General features: G+C 37.7%; 2 protein-coding genes across 2 annotated transcripts; one reads left to right on the top strand and one right to left on the bottom strand.

Annotated features, from left to right (window-relative positions):
• Positions 1–43: 43 nt before the first annotated feature.
• Positions 44–8,440, top strand: LOC140230700 (large ribosomal subunit protein mL54-like). Its single transcript, XM_072310840.1, has 2 exons — positions 44–194; positions 6,353–8,440. The coding sequence occupies exons 1-2, from the start codon at positions 50–52 to the stop codon at positions 6,640–6,642; spliced, it is 435 nt and encodes a 144-aa protein (XP_072166941.1). The 5' UTR covers positions 44–49; the 3' UTR covers positions 6,643–8,440.
• Positions 8,441–14,902: 6,462 nt separating this feature from the next.
• LOC140230911 (peroxisomal membrane protein 11B-like) lies at positions 14,903–20,295 on the bottom strand. The gene is made up of 3 exons (XM_072311052.1): positions 20,220–20,295; positions 16,657–16,772; positions 14,903–15,528 (listed from the first exon to the last, which is right to left on the bottom strand). Exons 1-3 carry the CDS (start codon positions 20,288–20,290, stop codon positions 14,906–14,908), a joined length of 810 nt encoding a protein of 269 aa, XP_072167153.1. The 5' UTR covers positions 20,291–20,295; the 3' UTR covers positions 14,903–14,905.
• Between the last annotated feature and the right edge of the window lie 1,865 nt (positions 20,296–22,160).

Below are 22,160 nucleotides of genomic sequence, written 5' to 3'. Positions count from 1 at the left end.
TTAGCATTACAGCATAGCTAGCATGCAGCACTATGCAGCGAGCGGCATCATGGCGATATCCATGTGTGTCAGATGCGCAACTACCTTGACAAATTTACCTCGTAACAGCTATGCATGTGTATCTCATTATCTGTTTCTCACGTCAAGAGGCACAGGAGCCCTAGTCCCTACGTCTGGATATGCCAAGAAAGCGGGTAATATTGTGCCAGGACAGTTCTTTTAGTTTAATTTTGTAATGTCATCGCGTATCATTGTGTGGTCCCATACATGAGCTTTCATGTAAGTTATTGAATGCATTCCAGCCATTGCATGTAAACAGAACACAACACTACAGGACACTAAGAGTATTAAAGCCCAAGGTTATTTACAAATACTGTAGGTAGGTTGAACGCATTCGCGTTAATTGTTGTTGGTGCACCCTTCCTAAGAGTCCTTGGCCAGAGTGATTATAAATACTATTTGGGACATGCAGGGATGCCAAGTTCAAAAAATTTTTATGAGTGAGATTTTTAGGCCATGGGGTGAGCTGGTTTTTTCGCTTGTTTCGTTCCGACAACTGCGGCACTAAAATTTCTCCACAGCTACGTGTAAACAAATAACCAAAAAGGCTACAGGAAAAAGTTCGACACAAACCCTCCTGCAGTATTTTGGTAATTTAGGGGGAAACAGTGAACTTTTTTGTCACTGAGGAGCTGAATATGTACACTTTGCCGTGTACGATATTCATTCGCGAACGATCATGTGATGTATGTTATCCAATCCGAATCGAGAATTATTGTTTACGAGTCAAAATGGCCGCCCCCTGTGAGCCTGTCGACGCGTCTACGTCGTCTGCTCTGCCGAAAATTAAGATAGACGAAACCTGTTTTGTGTGCCAAAGAGTGGATCAAATTGAGTGGGGGAGACCGTGAAATCGCAGACCAGAACGAAGTGATTCAGCTGCTCAGGGGGACTGCTGCAACCTACATACATAGGATAATTTACAGGTTAGTTTACGTGCGTACAGTCGTAGCACTAGCAGTCGACACTGCAGTGCAGTCTCATATATGCGTAATGACTACAAGTACAACGTTAGCTATGTTATGAACGTTGCTTGTTTATGTTATAATGGACGCTAATGTTGTAGCTTAGCCGTAATAGCGTGTCTGTTACATTTTAGATAAATTATCTTGAATTTCACCTTGGCATGGCATAGCGCCGTTATAATGTAGCCTAGATGAATTTTACATGTTGTTCTATGTACAGCCCAGGTTAGGTTGATGTAGCTGATCGGTGATATTGTTTTGTAAAAATCTTGACACACAGCACAGGACTGGATTGAAAAAGGTCTAAACTGCATGTAAATTTATATTTTCATAATCATGGGCTGATGGCCATGGAGTATTAATATTAAAAATCCATCCTGTCTCTCTCACCCCGAAATCGGCGAATCCCCCCTTAAAACACACATTTAGCATCTCATTAAATTAACTTATTAATGTTTGATATAAATAGGTCTGAAAAACCAACAATGACAATAATGACATAATTTCAACAATAACTCCCTAAAACATATGATTACCATTATGTTGTGCCAAATTATAAAGCAGTGGCACTGGGTGGCGGTGGTAGTGAAAGGCCAAGGATTACTAGTATTTTATGATGATAAGGCAGTTGTATTCATAATTATGATAATTGATATTGCATGTGATCAGGTGCTGAAAGCTGTAGATGTCATTTAAAATCAGTAATTGCACTGCAAGTACAAGTTGAAGTAGTTGATGACAATGATCATGAGGTGTTAATGATTACCTGGCATAGTACTAGGGCCTATTGGTAATTACAAGATTCAAATATTGGCAGTCAATAGTCTACCATACATTTAATGATATATTGAGTGTAATGTTCAACCCTCCCCCTAGCTGTTAGCCTTTTTTTCCCCCTAACAAAATCCAACGGCTAATCATTGCTGTTCATTTCTCCATTGTATTAAATAGGATTCCATGAAACGTGCTACAAGAGGTTTATAGATAGCAAACGCCTGAATCTCGCTAGGAAACGAAAGCTGAAGGAGGAGCCTGGTCTGTCAGCAGGAGCATCTGTTTCCTCCCCTAAGACGCTCACATCAAGATCAAGATTTTCTTCTGGAAGCTCTTCAGGTTCTGCTGTGTTGCCTGTAAAATGCATCATTTGCAACAGAGTCAACCTGCTCATTACTTGCCAAGGGAAATAGGTCAATATGATTAATATTGAAGCATGAAAACATTGTCATGTTACTATAAGTTGTCCTTGATAAAATGGAGCAATATATATATACACCACTGAAACATTCACACACATACACAAAGAACTTCAGTGCAAAGTTCAGAAACAACAGAATGTACTGTATATGCACCAATGCTTTGGTCAGTGTGATTAATGTTCAAGAATTGACATCTTACCAAAGTTGTGCATGATAAAATGTCTTTGTAATACAGATTGCTTCCTGTATTTTGAATGCCAATGTTTATGCAACATGTTTTGACTCCTTGCCTCAGTATGTGATTGTTCGCCCTTTAGCAAACATTTCTGCCCACTATTATGATTTTATTAGGGTTGAATTATTCTAAGAACAAAGATGTTTTCCTAAGTGTGTTTTTTTTCATAAAACTGAATGACTACGATTAAAATTTGTTTCTCCCACTCTGGGGGAAAAAATATGTAACTATTATTAATACTGAAACAGAATGTTCATGTAGAAAGGTCAGTACAATGTAGGTGTGAGTACAAAATCAGTTTGCTAAAACTAATACCAGCCAAATGAAAATTGTGCATAAGTTGAGTCAGGTTTGCACAGATCCTCTGATATTGGAAGTTAATTGCAATGTTATAATTTTTAATGCCAAACCTGTTTTACTCTCTCCAAGATTTTCAGGTACACATTGCCTCCAATACAGAATCCAGCAGTTTTCACTCATGAATGGGTAAACTATAATATTGCCTTTATTTTATATATTGGCATTTTCAAAACTTTTACACCCTTTCAAGGATATTTGGACCATGGAATGTTCCAGAAAATTTATTAAAACTAGAAAATTTGACTGATTATCATTTTGAGCTATCTTACATGAAAGGAGGTAGTGTCCCACCAACCTAATGATAGCAATGAAAACTTCAGGAAATCTTATGAAGATTAAATTTTCTAAAGTACTGTAATATTTCATGAACAACGTGATTGCTATGTGATCTAAATATATTAAAGCTTCTTAAGAAGAAGAAAAAAAAAAACATGTTTACTGATAAACAATATGATCTGTTTAATAGTAATGTCTCATGTGTGTAAATGAGTTTGTATGTGTGCGTGTGAGTGTATATAACATGTCAGCGTTTTTATGCACCTGTGTATGTGTAATGCACTGATCAATACATGTATTATATCATTGTGTATGTTCATGTTTATGATGATCTTTTTTATGATGCTGATGTGATAAATGGCCAAGGCATGTAGAATAATATTGTAAACACTTGGGTATCTTCATAACTATGTGTGTGTGCATGTGAGGGTGTGTGTGTGTGTGTGTACAATAAGATTCTCCCACATGCACGCGGACACACACACAAACAAACGCTCTGATTTTTTTTTTTTTTTTGCCTTGAATGATTAGTCATTTGATTAATAACATGTCTTTGAACAGAATATAAGGCATTTGCCTTGACCTCTGATACACATCAGGAAAAGCTGAAACATGAGATATAATGCAACTATTAAACCAAAACTTCACTTTTTTTTTCTAGGTACTATATGGCTAAAAGCAGTGCTTTACAAATGTGTATATGTATTTCAGCTTAGAAACACTATGGGAACTATACAGCGGCTAGCAGCCCCATACGCGTAACTGCGGCCAGCAGCCCCATACGCATAGCGTCATGGGACTGTGAACTGTAGCATACAGGATCATGACGGATATTTTATTGCGGACAAATATCAACTTAAAATCGGGAAAAAATCTTCAATTTGAAGACTTATTGATAAATTTGAAGTATTGATAACAGAGTTCGTGCAAGGTTTGCTTCTGCAAATAGTTCCTTTCTGTTCAAATTGATGACTAAATGTGACTCGGTCGAGAGGAAACTGGGAGAGCTACACTGAATTGACGGCCAGCGCATGCGCACACAGACATCATATCCAGTCAATGGATTCGAAATTTGTGCGCAGTGATGTGTGCGCCTGCGCTGACCGTCAATTCAGCGTAGCTCTCCCAGATTCCTCTCGACCTAGTCATATTAAGTCATCAATTTGAACAGAAAATGACTATTTGTAGAACCAAACCTTGCACGAACCCTGTTGTCAATACTTCAACCTTACTTGTAAGTCTTCAAATTGAAAAATTTTTGTTCGATTTAAGGTTGACGTTTGTCCGCAATACTAGCCTGTCATGATCCTAAATGCTACAATCCGCAGCCCCATTACGATATGTGTATTGGGCTGCTGGTCGCAGTTTGTAAAATATGGATTTTCGCAAAAACTGCAGGATATTTCGAGGAGAACTTTTTACTGTATATTTAGGATGTACAAAACATCACATTTCCGCATTCAAAAAGTAGTGCCAGTGTTGCTGGAACGAAACCCATTTTCTAAGCCTCTTTTTCCGCTTCACCCCATGGCCTATTTCATGACTCGGCATCTCGGCGAGCGAATGTGCGCGAGAGCGAGGGTGTGGGAGGGGTTTTTTCCCCCTGTGGCCTCCCAGGGTAGTAGCTTTTTCAATTTTTAGCTCTTAATGATGCGATCAGGTGCATACTTAAGTGACTTTTTTTTTTTACTTGTTTTGAAAGACAAAAGGAAAATATACCTTTAATTGCAACTATCATTTTAATCTTTTGAGCTATGCTCATTATTATAGGCCCAAGTTGCAGACTTCGCCCGATGCGTGAGAAAAATGGGTACCATGCGTGAGATCGTGAGATGGCCCCTAAATGCTTGAGTCTCACGCAGAATGCGTGAGACTTGGTAGCTCTGGACATGAGTCTTTTTTAGCTTTGTGCAATTGTGTAAAAAAGTAAGTGCACACAGGGCTGCCAACATTGGCTTGAGTGAGAGTTTGGCGTGAGACACTGCGAGGGAGCGGAGCAACCTCCTGGCTAGCCTGACGGGGCTGTGCGGCTGTACGTACGTACGTACCACGTATACAGTCAGTGTATGTAAAGCGATGTAAAGCACACGTCATAGTTATAGCCATACATGTAGTGTAATTTGCCAAAAATACAAGCTACGCTCACTTCGTATAGGTAGAAACCATGCAATCGTGATCCAATAGCTCATCTTTGTGCGCGAACCGAAAACTATTATTATTGGTTAAGCTTTACACCCGCGTGGGAAAATCTCGAAATTTGGGGCTTGGGCATATCGATATTCGGAATATCAGAGAATTTAGAGATATATTTATTTTTGTAGACATGTACATTCCATTTTGGGGGTATAGTGTGAGATTTCGTTTATCAGAGTGAGACAGTCAAAATTGGTTGAATTGCGTGAGTCTCATGCTCAATGCGTGAGAGTTGGCAGCCCTGTGCACATATGGTAAACTGCGACCAGCAGCCCCATACGCATAGTTACGCTATGCGTATGGGGCTGGTCGCATTAAGTGCACATACAACTTGTATGTCATTGCATTGCCGTCCATCAGCATAGTTTCAAGACCTCAATTACTGGTACCAATATAACTTTCCATATTTGTAAGTGTAAAAGACAAGGACAGAGAAGTTTTAAACTGTATGGCTGCATTAGTAGAGCTCTGCATGCATATTGCATATGCACCAGATCAGTTGACAAGGCAAAGGACATGCATGATGTACCTTGTGACCCCTGTGTGTTGTGTTTGTGCACCTATCACATTGACAATGCAATGTGACTTGTGTCAATCAGTATGACTGCAGACTCTATTATTCGTTCGATAGTTGTCTTGTAAATATTGACAATTGAACGGGCAAGATTGTAATTGTATGCAAAATCTAACTCTCCTTTCTCCTCTCTACAATTTGTACAAACACAACTTTCCTCTCTGAACTGTGGCTAGTTAAGTACCTTTTCACTATCACTTTCAATATCAACTGGAATATGAGAAATAGTATTGTTAATTCAATGAATATTTAAATCTTTAGACAGCTGAATGTACAAGGAGAATCGGGTGGGAACAGGAACCTCGGTGTCATAATTCTGTAGCATTTGACTGCGATCCCATCATTTACCAACAAACAGCATCAAATGAAATCTTTGCACATGGAACATGGCCTTTCACTTCATGAAATTTTACCATGGACATGATATCTATTCAAATCTAGTGTCACTGAAATGCAATACAAGTATATGTGTACTTCTCTTTCCTCTCTGTAGCCAAGGGAAAGGGAGCTGGCGCCAAGACGGAGCGGCTGTATGATATTCTGCAGGTCAACACTGATCCCAAATATTTGGTCGAGAACTGTGCGGGTTCCAATTACTTCAAAGAAGGCGCCGATGTTGCATTGAAACCTGATGAGGAGTACCCGGACTGGCTTTGGGACATCCACACCGGGCCAGCCAAATCGCTGGAGGAACTGGACCCAGAGACGCCCAAGTACTGGAGGAGATTGAGGAAGATGCACATGAAGAGAAACAACAGACTCTCAAAGGGAAAGAAATTTTGATGTGTTTCCACCATGTTGCTCCCAGTTCTTGTGGAACAACTTGCTGACACTGCAAAGGAACTGTTACGGCCAGTCTTGCATGAATTTTAGTCTGAAGACTGTCCAGAGACTGACAGGAGACTTTCCCTCAAGTGTAACTTCTGGATACTATTCAGATAATGCAAAGCATGAGATATGAAGCTGGGATGTCCAAGCCACTTCCAAGAAGACTAACTACAGGTGACCGTGTACATATATTGTTTTTCTGACACCAGAAGTTGGAAGCAGGTCAAATTATACCCAACACCAAATAAAATGTGTCGTGATTACAGCTGTTTTATAATTGCACCAATGTGAAACATTCTGTAAACTTAAATGTGCCACCATTTAAACTCTGTAACCTTATAAAATATGCTACTGTTATACTTGACCCACTAATACAGTACAATGTAAGACAGTGAAAAAGACCATATTTCGCTGTGTGTTACACTTCACACACTGACTTCAGACTTCTCTTGAAGGTCATGAACAGAGCACAGCAAATTTGATTTACCACTGAAAACTTTGAGATTTCGTAAGACAAAACTCTTTTGTAACGAGATTAAAATTGTACGAGGAACCTTAAGAATTTTCTCATTAAAATGAAAGCCCATACAATGTAGGTTCATGCATAAAATACTGTGGGATTACAGATGCCTTCTGGTTAAGAGTATTTGACAAGTGTCAAATACGGAGTACAAGGGTAATATTTTGAAAAGTGAATTTGTAGTCGCACAACAGTCAAACCACCCGAGTATTCATTTTATGGGTTTATCAGTGTTACAATTGTGTGCAGGACACAGTACCAATGACACGATGGTTAGGAATTCATGTGTGATAGCAGAGCATGAAAATCATGGTAACATTTTGTCCACATGTCTCTATTCAGTACATACATGTGATGTGTGGATTTGAATCGATATTGTATGATGTAACATAGTGTACTTTATCATTTAATTGCATCAGTGTGTCTGCTGGTGTGTATAATGATCACAATGGAAAGACTCTTTGATGACACAAGTGTGATGGCAAGCTTGACAAGAGGGAACTTGTCAATGTGATGCTGTAACAAAAATGGTGACAGAAAAAAAGAATAAAATGGACTAACAAAAGAAAAAAAACCTCACTAGATGTACATGCCTCTTCACAACAGTGCATTTCTTTGAAGTCTCATTAGTAGTTGTTACATTTGTCACAAACAAAATTTACGACTATGTTGCCATAAACTGACATGGAATAATTCTTTGGGTTCCAATTATGCAATACATGTATTAGGATGAAGAACAAAGCATAACATACATACAAGGTACATACAAAGTACACCTTGCGTTTATGCAATGATCTTGCTTTAAATAGGATTGCACTGGTTGTTGCTTTATATACATAGAATGAAAGTTCAGGTTTGATTTTTGAAGTGTGAACAGAAATTGAAGTACGTACAGTCACATGATAAAATTAGGCATACCTCAATGTTACAATTGTAGGTGCCCATGGAAAAGCAAACTTTGTGACTCTTGCCTGCAGACCCCCCTCAAACCAGTTTAAGGTACGCATTGTACGCATCTAAGTGTTTCTAAACAACCATGTCAAGTGTATGCCTGGTGTAAGGAAGAGATACATACTGTACATGTACATAGATGTGTATATTAAAATAAATGAGATAAGAGTAGAAAGGACTTTACATTGTGAAATAGAAAAGACAAATGATGCTCGATATTCACTGATTGATTTTATTTGCATCAAAGTGTGACACAAGTTTCTCTGAAACCAGGCTTCCCACCACCCTGCTGAAACCAATGACAATAGATACACCTGTACTAAATGTCCATGGGATACATGAGTTGAACTTATTTGGTGATATCATTGATTACCAAAAAATATGAATGAATGTACCATCACTGTTAAAGACATGACAATATGGCATTACATCAATCTCTTACACAAGCATATTATACAAATGCATTGTATCTATACCAAACATAAGTCTAAGATACACACTTATTTTGTGCAGTATTAGAAAGATATAGAGCCAGTACATTGCATTCTCATGTCAGAAGATAAGGATCATCGAGATAAAAACACACACACACACACACACACACACACACACACACACACACACACACACACACAAATGGTTTGTTGCTGTTTTTCAACCGCACAAAAGCTGAAGTTGTGAAGAAGAAGTCATGCAATACAGAGCATGCCCCAGCCTTGGCACCATACCACTCTAAGCACATGAAGTACTGGACTGATTACAGGAAAGAAATGTGCAGAGATGAATGAAGTCCATGTCACAAAGCATTTCTCCAGACATATTTTATACAGAGAGTTGAGCTACAAATATCTATATATGTATTGACTGCAGAGTTGCAAATGTTCAACTACAGTGCTCTCCCATTATAACGAACACAGTTATAACAAAATTCCAGTTACAACAAAATTTAAAAAAAAAAAATTTAAATTATCGTCTCTGTTTTTCATTGTTTATTCGTTCGCTTATAACGAAATTTCGTTAAAACAAAAGAAAACTGCCTGTCCCCAGGACTTTGTTATAACGGGAGTCCACTGTACTGTAATTAACAATTCTGCCCTACTTTGGCAAAAGGAAGCAAGTGACATACCATCCGAATTTGAGTTATTGATGTTGTCATAATTCACATAATGAACTCTTCTTCCAGGCCAAATTTCACGCAGAAACACTCATCCTACTAAGAGATATGTTCGACAAGACATCATGATAGTCCATTGACGTCAGTGTAAATGAGAGACACATTTTGCTCTTTTACGAGAAATGTCACTTTTGTCACTTGCTTCCTTTTGCCAAAGTAGGGCAGAATTTGTTAGCCACATTACATACATATGTTTCTCCTGTTAATGAGTTCTTATGCAGATGGGAATGAACTTCACTTGTCTTGCACTGTTTCCCTTATAATGAAAATACAATGTACTTCATACACTGTGTATTGTTGCACCATTGATGAAAACACAGAAAAACATGCAGTGACATACATGTTAGAGTCAAACAACTGCATATGATATTGTGCTGGGAAATAAATTGTATCGCATATCCAACAAAATTTAAACCATATACAGCATGAATTCCCACGTTATTAGTCGTGAACAGTGCACAAGTGCACAAGTGCACAAGTGTAAAGTCGTATAACAAGATCCTTGGGACCAAGACAATTTGTTCTTTATATCAGATATTTTATTAAATTTAATAGTCAATAAACAATGATAAACAAAGGAAATACATTCATTGGCACCTTAGAACTTAGTTTGCTATAAGGGTATCAGGTATTTTGTTATATCAGATCTCTTTATATTGAGTTTTCACTGTAATGTGCACACAGCACACATAATATCAACAATTCACGGTTTGTTAAAGATTTTGGCATTCTTACATAATGAAGTGATTTTCCTATGATAAAATTGAATGTTGCTCCACACACAAAACCTCACAACCCCATGAAGTGATAAACTGCAATGCAGCTAATGAAGATTAAGTCACATGAAATGAATTTAGGTTCAATCCAAGGTTACAGTTCTTGGACATAAACATGTATACAATTTAATGAAAGTGTGCCTTATTAAAGATTTAGACAATCTTCCACATATAAATGGAATGTAAACATGTACATTAATCTAATGTGCCTCGCAACATACAGTATGTCCCCCCCCCCCCAAAAAAAAAAAAAATAAAAAAATACATGTACAATCAGATTTTCGCATTGATAACGCCCAATTACTAAACTGTCGAAATGCTACCTCAGGGTCTGAAATAGAACATCTTAGCTCTATTTTGCAGAAAACTCCATTCAGTTGGTTAAGCGGTTACAAAGAAATGTGGATTGTTGTAAAGCATGCCATGAGTCTGATTCTTCCAAATTTAGCACTTGGATGCTAATACATGTAGACAACTTGGGCAATAGACAGAACTTGGAGGGAAGAGATTCCTAACATGCTCTATAAAATTCCCAATTTCTCTTTGACCACTGAAGCAAATCGAATGGGGTTTTCTGTAAGATATGGGCAATGAGTTATAGTTTCATACCCTGAGATTGTATTTGGATTGATTCACTATTTTTAAAGTTATCATTGCGGAGGGTACCGTTGTAATTTGGGGGGGGGGGGGGGGACATAAGGTATAACTGTGACAATACCCTATTACAAGGTACATATTGCCCAGAGGCACTAGAAAAAAGAACTTCAGAGGGTCCATGAAAGGCAATTGTGTTACTGTCAGTTTAGTAGGGTTTATATTCATACTTCTCTTTTGTGAAAAGGTTTGTGAGGATATTTTCTTTACAGTTTGATGGCAATTGAAACGGGAACAAACAATTGTATGTTGAACTCCCAAACAATGAAGTCATGCACATTTGTTGCATGTTTAGTGCCATCTTCTTTTCTTCTGCCATTAAGTTAATGTTTGATGAATTGAAGCTTAGTTACATTTTACCACAAATCAATCTAATTCAGATGTGTAAAAAGGTATTTCACTATAGACCCCTAAAATAATGGCATGTACATGTAAACTACACTATTTGTCCTTTATACATGTACTTTGTATAAGACAATGTTATCTGGCAGGCCCTACAATAAAAGTAGAATCTTACCCTTATCTTTCATTAAAGATCTTTCACTGATCGCCTCAGCTCAGGCAGATTCACTAAATGTGCATAAACTATTTCCATCTTTGCATATGCACATCACAACAGGTTCACTTCATTTATCTACTGGGGACATACACCAAAAGCATACATCAGCAACTTTAAGTACAGTGTAATGCCATATGTACACAAACTCTGCTCAATTCCTGACATGCTACAATAACCTCATGTGAACCATCAAACAGCAAATCATAATAGATAAGACTTTCAATGTTGATCAACTGCTCATGGATAGTACAGTATTTTGTGGCAGCTTCATTGGCTGTGTGAAACACCAAAGGGCATTTTAACATTTCCCATTTGAATGAAAATTAATCCCCCCTCCCCCCCCCCCCCATTCTTTATTTTGTTTTCATGACTGGTATATATCTCACACTACCCTCTACTACAATAAAGTGTATATGCTTTAATACATGTACTAAGAATTTTGTAAAAGTCTCAGAAATGAGTCCCATTTCAGAGAAGTGGGTTATCTTTGTTAATATAAAAATTATTGCACCATAAAGATCTAAGAACAAGAGCAGTGGATACATTGTACTTGTTCAAATTGCAATACACGTACCACACTCTAGTAATGTTGCAGTAAAAAAAACAGAAAATAGTGCATAACGTATATATATACATAAATAACACCTGTAAATTACTTAATCTAGAATGTCCTTAATCGTGACATTGAACTATTGACAAAGAGCAGATTTTCCCGTAACATGCACTTCCCAAAGACACCTGACCAAGTATGCAGTACATGTATGCACAGGATTAGCCCCCAACAGGTTAATTTTTATACTGCATCACACAATCACTGGTAAATTGAACATGACTAAGGACTTCAATTACATAGTGAAAGAGCTGTGTACACTGAAAATGCATCTTTGTTCTCTTCAAATTGTTCACACATCTAATTAATCATTGCAAATAAGACATACTGGTACTTTTATCTTGTTCACCAAAAAAATTTCTGGCCTACACATTGCAATAGGGAGCTTTATATTTTAGTCGCGTGGACGTTCAGAGGGAAAAAAACATGTTCTGAGCGTGCACAGAAGCGCGCGTCAAGTCGATCTATTTTTAGCTTGCGTCGCCTGAGTTTTTCACTACACGTACTGGGCTATTTTTACGTCCCCACAGTTTGCAACATAGAGAACTGTACTTCATGCACTGATTATATGGGGGTGCGATTTTATTTTTTATACGTTGCGTCTCAAAGCTACTTTTCAACACGACGCAGGGGAGAGGAGAATGTCCAGCGCACTCGTCGTCTCAAACGTCCGCGCGTCAAAATCTAAAGCTCCCTAATGCTTGATATGTAAACGTAGCATACCAAGCATTGCAATGATAAGTAGATCAGAAATAAAGAACGACATACAATTGTATCCACAGAACAAAAACAAGAATTAAACATTACATCAACAGGTAATTTGATACAAGCTGATGTGCAGTCTGCTCACTGAATTCAGAGACTCCAACTCTCCCGTTTTCGACGGGAGATCTCCAGCCGAAAACGCATTTTTTCAAAATCTCCCGTTCTCCCGTTTAAGATTTAATTTCTCCCGCCCTGGCTCTTTGTCTCCCGTTGGAAAGGATTTCTCACTTATTTCTATCGTGTGTTGAAAAAATAAGCCTTACATAGCACAAGAGAGCATCTAGAACCCTAGGAACTTCGCGCTTCGCACACATCAAGACGGAGTCTCCCGTTTGCTAGGGGTTTCAGGCGGCGGGAGAATCTCCAGATCAGAAGGTGCTTTGGGTTGGAGTCTCTGTGTTAAGTGACACAATGTACTGTGAACCCCAACTACTGCATCACTTTAAATAGCATAACTCCTTGTTGGTGAATGCATGTGCTTCTTTGTCCCTTCTTGTTAGTTCATGCAGTTGCCAAGCATTTCTGTTACAAGCAACTTACAAGCTACCAATATACTTTTAGATTCATGTTGACTGGAGAGCAATGGTCACATACTACAGCATCTTATTCTATAAATCAAACAATGCTAATGTGGGAATTGACTGTGTAGATGACAATGTGGTCAACCTTGTATAGTGGAGTCCCATAAAATCTAGCCAGTTTGAAATCAATATAAGAATCAGTTTTGTGCCTCCTGATAGTTACTGGCCATGCAATATCTTAGTCCAAACTATAATATTTCAATACTAATAATACTTCAAAATACACTACAAAACCGACTGTCCCTGACTCTTCAGTAAAAATTTCAACGTCTGCAAAAGATAATATCTAACATAAAGCATAAATGTTGTTTGTATTCCTGTTGCAATTTCAGAGGATGTGTTCACATTGTAATAAAAAACTTCATCACTTCAGCTCCAGATCTCTTTAAAACCTCATGATGCCTTTTACCCACTAAAAACATAAGCATACATTTAAAAACTTATCATTCATGGAATTTAATAAACACATCTTGTCCTGGACTTGTATGTTGTAAAACCACAAATTTTTGTGTGAATGAAACTTTCACAAATTTCGCGAGGAGCCAAGATTCGCAAAAGCAAAGTGCACATGAAAGTGTCTGTCTACTCAATGTTTTCATTGCCAGTGGCAATTTGCAGTAGTTTCTTGCAAAAAAAAAAGTCACTGACTTCACAAGTTTCATGCTGTGATAGTTTCTGGTTTTACAATATCATCATTCATTTGAATGCATTCCTTATATCAACACTATGTCACACTGACTCCAAACTCAACGAAAAATACTGCTGCTACCAACTACCTTGTACCTCAGTGCACCATAACTTTCAACATACACATTTTACATCTTTACTCTTCAACACAAGGATAAGAATTCACAGTCATAGCCTTTGTGAAAGTAAAATTGAGGTGGGTGCACACGCAACCAGAATAGCAAACAAAGTGGCAGTTACGAGAAGCTATTCATGATACTGTACAACTTGTCCTATTGAATGTGGAAGATTCACAAGCATTTGACAAAAGAATGAATTATACACTTGTACATGTAACATGTAAACTTGCAGTGTAATCTAAAACCAGTGGCGGATCCAAGGGGGAGCGCATCGGGTGCACGCCCTCCCCTTTTATTTTTGTTAAAACAAAAGAAATTTTAAAAAAAAAATTAGGGGAGGGGTGTGTGCGCCCCTTTTTAATTTTGTAAAGGCACCCCCTCTTTATGGAATTCCTGGATCCGCCCCTGAAAACTGCGTTGATGTCCATATTAAATCATGCCACCAAGGCATATTCACAAAGTTTATCTACCTTGTAAGAGTGAACCATGACTTAAATACCAGATCAGAATAAACTTATCTTACCACTAATATTGGCATGTAAGTTCATGTGATATAAAAATTGCATCTTTTAATATTTTGTGCATGATTTAAATAGGCTACAAAACACTAAGATACTACTACACACACACACACACACACACACACATACACATACACACACAAACACACACAAAGAATCATTGACAATTTTGAAACCTCCTAAAGTTCTTGGTGAGGAGTTGGCATGAAAGAAATTTGACACAATATCAAAACTACTCTTGAGAGTTGGAATATAGGACAATAAAAAGTACAAAGTAGGTATCTATTTCTGCACAAATCCATCATGAGGGAACTAGCTTGAATTTAGAACCCCATACTGTCAAGATACCTATGACGGAACTTATTACTCCCAGAAGTCCCTGCATGCCTGCTGGCAGGTTGATGTAGCCTAGATATGTCAGTGGCAGGAATAGATCGGCAAGGTTCTTGAGTGTGTCCAGCACAAGGGCCAAGTGGTGGCGGAACAGCACCACTGCAATGCGAGCAAATGTTAGCCTACTCCTCCCAGGGGGACAACTATTGTTTCTCGCACTCCCATCGGTGGCTTCAGTCTGGGTTACTGACCCATTTGAATGCTGATGGGTGATGGGTGAGGATTCCGAAGCTGTTTTCTGGGAGGATTCTGTCGAGAGAAGCATTGTCAGGACATCAACAAGGCTGTAGATATCCCGCGAGAGGCAGAGAATGAGAGTGGCCAGCCAGAAGCGGCTGGACATGTGGCCGTAGTACCTGCTGTCCACAGTGACAAGCCCCACCCGATGGAGCCAGAGGAGGTGGTCAACAAGCAGGTAGGTGGCCTTGTTGACGTTGGCAAAGGTGATGGTGAACTGCAGGAATGGGTCAGACAGGTGAACAGACTTCTGGGCTGCCCGCAGCAGCTCGACACTCTTGCCTATGCGCAGCACTGGATACAAAATAAACAAAACTTTAATCACTACATGTCTTCAGGTTTCCATGAATTACTATTGTCAAAGGGAATGCGATCACTCTCACATAGCAAACATTTAATTACCGGAATGTTTGTACACTGTATATGCTTTAATTCCAGCCTCTTCTATCTCTTACAGTGCCAAATGCAAGTGCCGAGTTCACAAGTTACAGTGAGGAGTACACTGTTTATTGTATGTATAGGACATACACTTATTCCTCCTTGACTAGAACACAATTTGATAATTTGGTAAAACATATTCAGGTTGTAACATTTCTTGTTTTGTAAGCTGATCACATCTTAGTATTAAATCACACGATGAGAAACATGAAAGAGAAAACAAGACGGGCATGCGAACAAATAACTACATAATATTTATGAGTGTTCATTTCATAATACCTTATAATAGAATTAGTAAGAACAGGTAGAACACAACCTTAATTTTGCTGTTGTTGTTGTTGCTGTCGTTATCATAACATGTACATAATGCTGTATTTTGTTTTTACGTTATATATATTATTTTTCCCCGATTTGATGCGCTTAGAAACATCAGTATTAAGCGCTATATAAATGTTATTCATTATCATTATCATTAGAAAGCATCTTTTTATTCAACTAAATTTGCATTGTGATCCATGAACACTACCTTTTGTACATCAGTATATTTCAGAGGAACAGTAAACTGTACTCAAAAAGACGATGAGAGTTGATTAAAAAATGCAAAAAAACAAACCCAAACAAACAAACAAACAAACAAAAACTTACCAACGTTTAAGCTTAAACCAAACAAGCATAATTGTACATGTCCATAATAGGGTGACTTTCAATTAACAGTATTAATTTTCACAAATAGCAAATGGAGACCCTAGAGATATACCACTTATCTATTAAAAATCAAACTACAATCTAAGTTAAGTGGCTGGCAGATCAGTTTTACATCTCTAGGACTGAAGATGGTCCGTGTAACGTGCTAATATTTGAATAACAAAATAACAAGGCACTCAAGTACTTGCTGCTCTAGCAAAGGTCAAAGTACAAATAACTTGAACCAGCAAAAGCAAACACTCTCAAGAGTATGAATCTCATATCCAACACTGTACTTACGTTTTCTGCTGGTACTGAGATGAGAGTCTAATCCTTTGAGCTTTTTGACCAGAACTGGGTCTCTTTTAGTCTCCTGAATGCACCACCATGCTAACCTGCTGCCATACTGACATGTTCTGTGTAAAAAACAAGACAAATGGCATTACTTCACATCAACTTGGAGCAACTTTCACTCATGACTGTAATTTGCTTTCATTCTCATAATTGCAAAAGGGGATAACTTATTGATTCAGTGAGTCAATAAATTTACACAAAGTACATTTAAGGTGCTAAGAAGGTTATTCGGAGCAAAAGAAAGAAAAGAAAAAGAACAAATAAGTATCCCTACCCAATTCTAATGTGTCAACAATTTTGTAATTTAACAAGCCAAGAAAAGGTGCAATATCAGCATTAAAGAATTTAGACCTTTACATTACACAGGGGTACAGATTCAAAGTCATGCTTACCGGTATTTAGGAAAGCAGTTAAAATATTTCAAACTCCCCTTGCTAAAATATACAAGATTGTAAACACCTTCTTCAATGGCAGAATCAGTTATGACAGTCTAAATGTGATAAGTTTCAGCATGCTGCAGTCATGACAGCAAACAAGCAGACAATGATCTTTGCTTACAAATGTGTACATGTACTGTGTATATGGGGTTAATGTGCAAGCCCTTCTTAAGATCACAAGTTTTTTTGTTTGTTTGTTTTTTTTTCGCATACACATGTACACAGACATAACAGGTACCGGTACAATACAAACATGTTATGCAAAGAAACATTCACACACAACACAGCTGTGCATGTGTTCACATGGAGAGAAAGAGAAAAGACAGTACTCTGCTTTTGTTCTTGTTTTTCTCAAGGTGATCTTCTTTCCTTAATCTCCAAACTGGACAAGTTATTCTTGATAAATTTTCAGACTCCTCGCCTAATCAAAGATTTTGTTTTCCTCAAGGAAATCTCAGCAGGTCTTAGCCAAGCCATGCTATCACAGTGAAGCACCATCTGAGGTCACCCAAACACTCATTATAGTGACCACTGACCATGAACAAAATGTTTAATATTTAGCTCATTTTCTGGGAATGTATGTGTGTGCGGGGATGGGGGAGAAGGCTTTTCTTTCTTTCTCTCTCTCTCTCTTCCTATGTATGTGTATATCATATATATATATATATATATATGCACACATTATATCATCAATATTACTGTAACTGTATTCTTCTTTTAAGCAAAGTGCCCAAGTAAAAAGTTAAAACACCAAAAACTGAAGTAAAGTGATTCATGAGGACTACAAAAATGGACTCTTTCCAAACTACAGAGGTCATCTCTGAACCTGGTAAATAAATACTGATTGAAAAGGGATGAATTCAGTGGACACAATGGAATACATACAACTGTAGGCTATAGGGCATATATGGGTTTATACGTGTACACAGATTTGTTTACTGCAACCTTTGGCACTACTTCCATTTGGGTTTGATCACCTTTTTGTTGTAGCCTGCACTTCTTTGTGAACTTCAGTAATCACTAGTAGTCTGTTTAAAAATACCTATTTCAAGTAGCTCATCACTCACATGTTATCACAACTGCATCAAGAGATAATACTGTGTAGCTTTGTAAAAGCATCTTTTATCATTGCATTTTTTTTTCTTCCTTTTGAAAACGGTCATATTTCACCATCATGATTGGGTGAGCATTTCTAATGTGCTTCACAGGTTCCCCCCGCCTATATTTTACTTTCTGCCCACCAACATACACAGCATACCAGTAAACTTTCCTCATAAATGGATTTCTATCTATAAACCAAGATACTATAAAGTAAGATATTTAATGGCATGAAATTTTCAGGAATTGATGGCATTCAATGCATAGTGTGGGCAAGACCTGTCACATGCATTTTAATTTTGCCAATCTTGACTCGTGCAAAAATTTGTGAAATTGAAATACACGCAAATACATTCCTTGTTTGACAGTATTTCTTTTTGGGTGTAAATCATTTCAAGTCCCAAAAAGTGCAATGTAATGAGTCTAGATGAGAAACATGCTCACAGAGATCTTTATCACAAACAGGGCATAATTGAGTCTTGTCTTGTTTTGTACAAGCTGTCAATGTTTGGGAGATTTTTGCTGTGTGGTTTTTGCTCACTAGGGCCGCGTTCATGCAAATTTCGTAGCCAGAATCACAAACATGAATCATGATTCAAAACAGCGTTTCAAATCACGGTCTCAGCGGAAGAGCGTTCATGGGGGCTTTCGCAATGCTGATTCTGGCTCAGCTCATCCTTTGCCATTGCGCAGCGCACTGCGCAGTTTGACCTTGTCTCTGCAACTCGAGCCAGACCTCCTTATTCCAGCTGTACAGGCCTTTACATTTTTATTTCGGTAAATACTTTCCGATAAGTGGCATTCAGGCTCTGCCCACAGATCGAGGAACAGATCGAGGAATAATCCTAATTCTTCGTCTCTCCAATTGTTTCCCTTGGTAGACACAGCGCCGCAACTATTACTTTTATCAACTCAATCGGAGAGTAATTACATGTATTCTAACAGTTAACGTTAGATACTAGCATAGAATCGGTGTATGGCGTTGATGTAAACAAACAAGTGCAAGTATGGTACCAAAACACACGATTCATAAGACGTACACAAGCGCGCGAACAGAACTAGAAGCTGTGCATGGGATACCCCATGAGACACGCATGCGCACAGCGCACAATGACGTCATAGAATCATGATTGAAATCACGGTTGCGTTCATGCAGTTTCTGCGATCGTGATTCTGGCAGAATCATGATTCAAAACGCCCTTTTTTCCGCGTTTCAGATCGGCATTTTGAAACTTGTTAAAATGGAAAAATCGCATGAACGCAACGCAACTAAACATGTTTAGCAACTAAACATGTTTAGAAACGCAATTCTAGTTTCACATTAACGCAGCCTAGAAACCATCAAATGGTTAACAAACATGGCTGCTTAATGGGATGAATGGCAGTCAATGGAGAAAAAAAAAATCAATAAGAATATGATGCGAAGCACTGACAATATACAGAACATTTCACTGAATACATACATGCAGGAGTTACTATCGACCCATTTTGAGTCTCTAAACTCTGTGTTTTCATTTCCAGTGATTGATAAATTTTTATTGGACAAAGATGAAGTTGTTGAACTTCAGTTTCTTGATACTGACATTTTTCACTTCTTTTGACTGCAAGCTTTAAAATAATATGTAGTTTTTGAGCCATTCTATTTCCAAAAACCTACCACACAGAGTTCAAAAGCCAGTCACCAGATAAACATTTTTTTTTTTAGAAATTCAGATGAAAATTTAGACATGGACAGTGACGTATACCAGTACAATATTCAATTTTGAACACTTGTAAGTTCTTTCAACACATTGTTTAACACATTCTGAAATTTTGAAATTTTGCAAGAAGAAAGCTGAGAATATCATTCAGACAGCTGGCTTTGTTTCAATGAATATTATGTCACAAGTGATGTCTTCTGTATTTACCTTCATCGGGATATTATGAAACCTGGTCACATGTGAACAACATTTTTCACTCTCCTAGTATACTTACCTGTATAATTTGTCCCTGCCACTTGTCTTGTTGAGGAATGTGATAATTTGTGCTGCCACAGAGGCCTCCATCAGGTCAAACTATGAATATTCAAAAGCAATCATTGGTTATAATTTTCATAATTTCTTTTCCCAGTATGACCTGGGGGAAAAAATCATTCACTGTACTAGTGTAGGCCCATAATTTGCATACAAAAACTTTCAGCTTCATTTTTATGTGTATGGTACAATAGTAGTTACCATATTCAAGTGTATATGTAGCATATATCATGATCGTACATCATGTAATGTTATAAATCTTATAGGTTTTTTTTTTTCTCTTTAATTTGCAATCTGCAGTATGTTTTGGCTTTTTGTTCTTGAGGAACTCAAATCAGCAGCTACTAATTTGGGTGCAACAATAACATCAATCAATGAAAAAAAAAATCAATTCCAATGAACTGCAGAAAAATTACATAAAATTCAATTAAAAACAAGAAATAGAAGAAAAAACTGCAAAAGTAGCAGTATAGTACATCACTTTTCACAGAGAAAAATGATATCATATAGGATCAATCACGGTCACATGATCACAATCATTGCACAAATTAGATGAGGTGATACATTGGTTCACTGCCTCACAACTTACAGTACACACAGGTCTACATGTCTACTAGGCCTACTCACTTGAACAATTAACTATACACAGCCCAGCCAGTCGCTGTAAAAATGCAATGTGCTCCGCAACATTAAGGCGTCTGGTCGATTAAGCTTATAAATTGATTTTCAATTTTTAAGGAAATAGAACACCTACCCACACAGAGAACAGTGCATGATTTAGTATGAAGCATGAAGCCTGCACTTTAATGGAAGGAAGGAAAGGAAAGATCTACAGCTATTTTTAAAGACTTTTGTATCCTTATGGAGTCTACATGAACTTGATGAAGTTTTTTTTTGTTTTTTTTTTTTTTGGTAGAGTTGTTTAGTAATTTAATAACGACAGTGTATTAAACTTTCAAGGGGATCGTAGGGGAAGGGAAGAACTGTCTGCAGAATTACAAAGACGTGCAATATTAAATCAAACGCCAATAGTACAGTTAGGGTACCGGTTTTCGACACTTTAGCACATTTCCTTGTTTACCATCAATACTGCACCGTTTTACTTCGGAATTTCCATATGAAGTTGAGCTACAAAGGCAAATAATAATATGCCTTGAACGAATTCCCATTTGAATGCACTCGTGTTCAATTTTTAAGCGATTTCCGTCACGCCGTCGCTGGCATCAGATTTCAACACCCAGCATCATTTTTCGACACAATCACAGCGCGCATCACACGTAAATCACATGGCGCGTACAGTACGCGTTACACTGCATTGTGGACGCAAACCAGCAATCATACCAGCGCAAGAACTTGTTGTTTCCTCTATAACGTGTCTTAATATGGGAATGTCGAAATCTGGTGCTACATTCTCAAAGCCAATTCTTTCAACAAGTTTGCTCATTTATCACGAATTCAGCCATGAAATTACTAAAGACGATTATGAAATCAAAAATCAGGATTTGGCAAACAAACTGATACTAAAGTAAGATAACAGGCATGGGTGAATTTCATTTTACGGCGATATATACAAAATGCGTCATATTGTTTTGAACCCCTAAAAATGGCTGACATCAACATTTCTGCTGACACTGTGTTGCTTTTCTCCTAAATATTCTACCGTCGGATTATGATGACAAGTGACAAACGGTGTTTATATAAGACTAGACATGTGATTGATAACTTGGTTGATTGTTGAAGTCAGACGTTTGTATCGAGTATAAAATTCAATAAGAATTATCTGATGGGTGTCGAAATCTGGGTCCTGTCGAAAACTTGTGCACTAACGGTACTATTGAAATCTAACTTACTTAAAGGACAAGTCCACCTTCATATAATTGTACATAAGGATTGAAAGACTGCA

This window comes from Diadema setosum, chromosome 7 (genome assembly GCF_964275005.1).
Source record: "Diadema setosum chromosome 7, eeDiaSeto1, whole genome shotgun sequence".
Lineage (NCBI taxonomy): Eukaryota > Metazoa > Echinodermata > Echinoidea > Diadematoida > Diadematidae > Diadema > Diadema setosum.
The sequence above is the reverse complement of the archived record's forward strand: the minus strand, read 5'-3'. Positions and strand labels throughout refer to the sequence as shown.

Coding starts and splice junctions, on each gene's coding strand:
- LOC140230700 (XM_072310840.1), top strand. CDS start 50: ATGGCGATATCCATGTGTGTCAGATGCGCAACTACCTTGACAAATTTA. Junction 195..6,352: donor TGGATATGCCAAGAAAGCGG/GTAATATTGTGC, acceptor TCCTCTCTGTAG/CCAAGGGAAAGGGAGCTGGC.
- LOC140230911 (XM_072311052.1), bottom strand. CDS start 20,290: ATGGAGGCCTCTGTGGCAGCACAAATTATCACATTCCTCAACAAGACA. Junction 16,773..20,219: donor GGCAGGGACAAATTATACAG/GTAAGTATACTA, acceptor TTTTTTACACAG/AACATGTCAGTATGGCAGCA. Junction 15,529..16,656: donor TCTCAGTACCAGCAGAAAAC/GTAAGTACAGTG, acceptor TTTTGTATCCAG/TGCTGCGCATAGGCAAGAGT.